The sequence below is a fragment of the Macrobrachium nipponense genome, chromosome 9 (genome assembly GCF_015104395.2).
Source record: "Macrobrachium nipponense isolate FS-2020 chromosome 9, ASM1510439v2, whole genome shotgun sequence".
Classification (NCBI taxonomy): Eukaryota; Metazoa; Arthropoda; class Malacostraca; order Decapoda; family Palaemonidae; genus Macrobrachium; species Macrobrachium nipponense.
Genome location: NC_061110.1, coordinates 93,754,840 through 93,756,714, shown reverse-complemented (window position 1 = coordinate 93,756,714; position 1,875 = coordinate 93,754,840). Strand labels below are relative to the sequence as shown.

The following is a 1,875-nucleotide window of genomic DNA, read 5'->3' as shown; positions in this document are numbered from 1 at the left end:
AAGTAGCCTGACATCAATGACGTGATACCCTGAAGGAACTAAAAATCGTTCGGCAGTCGGATCATACTGCTTGTGTAGATCTTGATCCTTATCCTTAGAAAAGAACAGAATTTTATCATTTAGGCCAGAGGCCAAGCGCTGGGACCTACAAAGTCAATCAGCGGTGAAACGGAAATTGACAGTAAGAAGGTGTAACAGGAGGGAAATCTCAAAGCAGTTGCACTATGAAACAATTGCTAAGACAAGATGGGAGAAAGAGAATATGAAAGGAGGTACAGTAAAGGGAATGAAAGGAGGTTGCAGCAGTTGGGGGCCGAAGAGACGACTTTACAAAGGACCTTGAATAATGGCTACAGTATTGACGGCACTATCCACCCCCACCCTACGGGGACCCTGATCCGTATAACGTCCGTAACAGTCCCCTGGGTCAAATATCCTAGATCACCGGACTTCGAATCCGTACGGAACCGTCGGTAAACAACAAATACTTAACGGTAAATCCGTAACACTATCCGTCCTCAAACGGACGACCCCAAATCACACGAACTTTACAGGCCGCCTCTCTCCGACATATGGGGGGGGGGGGGGGGGGGGGGGGGGGGGGGAGGGGGGGGGGGGGGGGGGGGTCCAGAAAGTGGGGAGAAGATGGGAGGGGGGGAGATGGGGAGGGGAGGGGAGGAAAGAAAGTGGGGGGGGGGTTTTATTGCATTATTCCCAATTTATCGCCGTGCTTCGGGATCCTTTTATCTATTTCCAATGTGCTCTATTCTTTTCCTTTAGACAGACTTCCATTTCTTTTTTAATTCTTACTCTTTGTTCCATCAGCCAGACTTCAACGTAAATAATATATATTCAGACAGGAATATTCACGGTATGAGGAATTCCCATATCTATGTACAAATGATAATTCGAATCAATGTGTTCCTATGTACACATGATAATTAGGGTCAGTCGTCTTCTTAAGAGTATTCAGATATGACAGGAATATTCGCAGTATTAGGAATTCCCACCTATGTACAAATGATAATCTGGGTCAGTCTGTGCCTATGTACACATGGGAATCAGGGTCAGTCTCGTCGTTTTTGGGTACTGAGATATGAGAGCGCCCGGCTGATTACGTCATCATTTGATAACAGCTGTTTTGTATGGGGATACAATTTCAAATCACGTTCCTGAAACCATTCTGTTAACCAGAGAGAGAGAGAGAGAGAGAGAGAGAGAGAGAGAGAGAGAGAGAGAGAGAGAGAGAGAGAAATTTGATGGAATAATCCAGGCATAAGGTGAAACTCAATACACAGCAATGATGATCAAGAACCTGGAAAAGGAGACTTCAAAATATCCAGCTTACAAAATCGCTAATTTAATAATAAACTGAAAATCAAAAGATACGAGTTAGGTAAATTCTGTGTGCGAGCATAAGGTGGAAACACATCACGACAGATAATGAAAAGATACGTAAGCGTAAACTGCACAAGAGGAGAACTTGAACACAACCAGAAATCAATAACGCCTAGTGACACATTGAAGCAGCATTCTGACCTGCTGGAATGACTTGCAAAATCTCTGCTCCCTCTCCCTCTCAAGATTTTAAAAGTACCTCTCTCTCTCTCTCTCTTACTATTATTATTATTCTTATAAGCAGAGAATTATAATAAATCCCTCTTTTCGACCATATAAAACCATCACCTCTCTCTCTCTCTCTCTCTCTTTTATTATTATTATTATTATCATACGCAAAGAATTAAAATAAATCTCCTATCGACCATCTAAAACCATCCTCTCTCTCTCTCTCTAGACTTTCCAGTGAAAATATATGCACAGACAAAAACGCAGCTAAGGCTAAGACTTATGCAAAGGCGCCCTCCTCCTCCTCCT

At 43.1% G+C, this 1,875-nt stretch overlaps 1 protein-coding gene across 1 annotated transcript in view; it reads left to right on the top strand.

Annotated features, from left to right (window-relative positions):
- Positions 1–246: 246 nt before the first annotated feature.
- Positions 247–1,875, top strand: part of LOC135218146 (histidine-rich glycoprotein-like) — a 30,213-nt gene continuing 28,584 nt past the window's right edge. The window contains exon 1 of the mRNA XM_064254294.1: positions 247–473. Coding sequence (XP_064110364.1) covers positions 247–473 — 227 coding nt within the window. The remainder of the gene's footprint in view (positions 474–1,875) is intronic.